General features: G+C 38.7%; 1 protein-coding gene across 1 annotated transcript in view; it reads right to left on the reverse strand.

Annotated features, from left to right (window-relative positions):
- Positions 1–2,900, reverse strand: part of necab1 (N-terminal EF-hand calcium binding protein 1) — a 20,669-nt gene that overhangs the window by 4,764 nt on the left and 13,005 nt on the right. Inside the window, exon 6 of the mRNA XM_015386947.1 lies at positions 372–484. Coding sequence (XP_015242433.1) covers positions 372–484 — 113 coding nt within the window. The remainder of the gene's footprint in view (positions 1–371; positions 485–2,900) is intronic.

Here is a 2,900-nt window from a genome sequence, read left to right on the forward strand (position 1 = left end):
TAAGGCTCAATGCATGCAGGTCTAAAACATGCATCCATTCTGTGATGCATGGATGCATGTTTTAGACCTGCATGCATTGAGCCTTACCAGCATGTTGGACCCAAATATAAATATTGCAAGAATTGAAAGTTGTAGACACATTCCATCCAGTCTGACCAGAGAGAAAACCTCACTTTTTTTCCTGCATTTTTCCCCCAGTCCAGAAAAGATCACAATGTTATGCTGGCATACACATAAAATCCCACTAAAACACATTGTTTTGTTGTAATAAATGTTACAAAATGATCACTTTTTCACAGCAGAGTAGCTACATATATAATAACACCTAAACCAAATTCCTCAAAGGAGAAAGGATAGTAAAGCAAACTGACTGTAAGCATCCTGTCTGGACGGAGGCACAATCAATGTACTGCCTAAGGGCCAGTCGAAACTCCTCCAGCTCCTCCTCCAGCACCGACAGCTGCCTTTGGACTATTAGGATGTGCTGTGAAGACAACAAACATTCAAAACTTCAGTTTGCTTCTGGCATGTTTAAATTATCAGCCTATTTGGATATCTGTGGAGAAGAAACTACTCTGAGGATAGACAGAAGTGGATTTTGACCTTCCTTTACATGACAGAAAGAGCAAAGGGGTGTTTAAACTCAACCTCTGGTTGAGACGTGTGAAGAGCAGGAAAAGCTTGGTTTTAATCGTGACAGCAGAAAGTCTGCTTATCATTTCCTGAGGCTGATAATGTGACAGGGAAGGCTGCAGATGAGATTAGGAAGTGAATGGTCTGCAGGGTGGCAATAAGGTACACTGTGTGTGTTAATGAGGGGGTGTTTTCTGCAGAGGAGCAAAAGTCGATGAAATGACCCAGTGTTTGTGTGCAGCCAGGACTGAGGCCCTCAGGATCCTATTTCTGTGGCTAATTGGGGAGAAAGACAGACACAATCTCAAGTTGTCAAACACATAAACAGCCACACATCAGGCTGGTCATTAATGGTTTCTTCAGCTACCATTTTATCTCGAGTGACACAAACCGTTAAGTTAATTACACGTTGATTCATTCATACAGAGATCTGCTCTGAGGCAGTAATGAGAAATTATCTTTTCATCTCCATGGATTAATTTACATCGGTATACTCTTTCTGTGCATATTACTTATTTCTTAGAATAAATAGACTCTTAGGTCCTTTAACTTATGCACATGAAATCATATTGCCACAACAGTCAATGCATTTATTAGGATTTATTATGATCAACCAACACAAAGTATTGTAGTGAAGAATTGAGATCTGGAAGGGAAACAATGGTTGTTTTTGGAGGGTGTTTTGGTAACAAAATCTAAAATCTGTGTTATCCTGTTGTATGTAGCACTTCCAAGTTAGTCTTTGAAGGATCACCTTTTGCAGCAGTTGGATGTGCAGGTCTTTGTCTGTAAAATCTAGATGTTTAAAATTGTTCCCACCCTTCTTTAAAAATAGCCTGAACAGATTAGATGGGTTTACAGAGAGGACCAAAAACTAAGCCTTGTTTTGGCTTAGAAAACATGCAAATTCAACCGGATGAACAGGTCCCCCCCTTAGGAATGCGGGTCGTTTGGGGTCTTTGTTAGCCTGCAATACCGGATACCTGTCTATGTATCTGAAAGCGGGGAGTCATTAGAGGGAATTGTTGGCCTGGCTAAACAGGAAAGGTGTTCTGCTCCCCTGTAAGGGGCTGCAATGATAGCCGGAAGGGATTAACTCAATTGCTGCATTGTAGGTTTTTGAAAGCTGAAACCTGAATCCACCCCCTCTGATTAAGGTTGTTTTTTTCTACCTTAACATAGATTCACACCCCTCTCTAACCATCTATCTTCTTTATCCAAAATTTGAAAACATTTTGGTCCTCAAAAGAATGTCCTTTGTCCATAGTTTGTAGATGTACTGTAGAGTCTTGTCCCGAGGAGGTAGCTCTTCTGTGTCGGGCCATGCGTCTGTGGAGAGGTATTGCAGGCTAACAGATAAACCAAAACAACACCCATTCCAAAGGGGCAGACCCGTTTGTCCGGTTCAATTTGCATGTTTTCTAAGCAAAAACAAGGATTTGTTTTTGGTCCTTTCTATAAAGCCTCAAACTCAACACTATTTCTGACATTTTGAATTGAAAAAGCTTCCTGGATGGTAAGCAAAACTTATTCAAACTTTTTTTGGAATGACTATGACCTGGATGACTGTGAATCTTCAAGGGCAAAATTAGTTAAATGTTTTTTTGGGGATTTTAATTTCTCCTCTTATTTACTGAAACTGTTAATCATTGATTACCAGTTTGGGGCATATTATCTCCTTCTTTCCTTTCCTTTATTTTACAATACAATTTTTTGTTTATTTTTTATGACTATTTGAGTAACATTTTTCACTGATAACTTTACTTCAAATTAAGTGAAGTATTTTATCTAACTTACCATACTTTTACCTGGTGTGTGTGTAGGCGTGGGGGGGGAGGGACGGAATGGCACCTGGGGGGCCAATCAGATTTTAGGTTGGGGTCCAGTGCCCCCTCTCCTCTCTCTAGCTCTGCCCCTGACAATACTTACCTTTTCAATGGATTCTCCTTCAAATTGAAGTCTGAACTTTGATTCATATACTCTATTCTTAACAGTACTGTAAAGGCTATAATTATTATTTTAGGTTGTTGTCCTGCTGGAAGGTGAATCTCTAACATGCTTATCCTGTGTTTTTGTCTCCATTCGCCTCCCTATGATCTCTAAACAACTTCCCTGTACCTGTATATATATAAACACATACATACTGTATGTATATAAACACATACATATATATATATATATATATATATATATATATATATATATATATATATATATATATGAACTGAACTAGTTCATTTTAAAATGTGTGAACTGAACTTTGAACT

Source organism: Cyprinodon variegatus, unplaced genomic scaffold (genome assembly GCF_000732505.1).
Source record: "Cyprinodon variegatus isolate N-32 unplaced genomic scaffold, C_variegatus-1.0 Scaffold382, whole genome shotgun sequence".
Taxonomy (NCBI): Eukaryota; Metazoa; Chordata; class Actinopteri; order Cyprinodontiformes; family Cyprinodontidae; genus Cyprinodon; species Cyprinodon variegatus.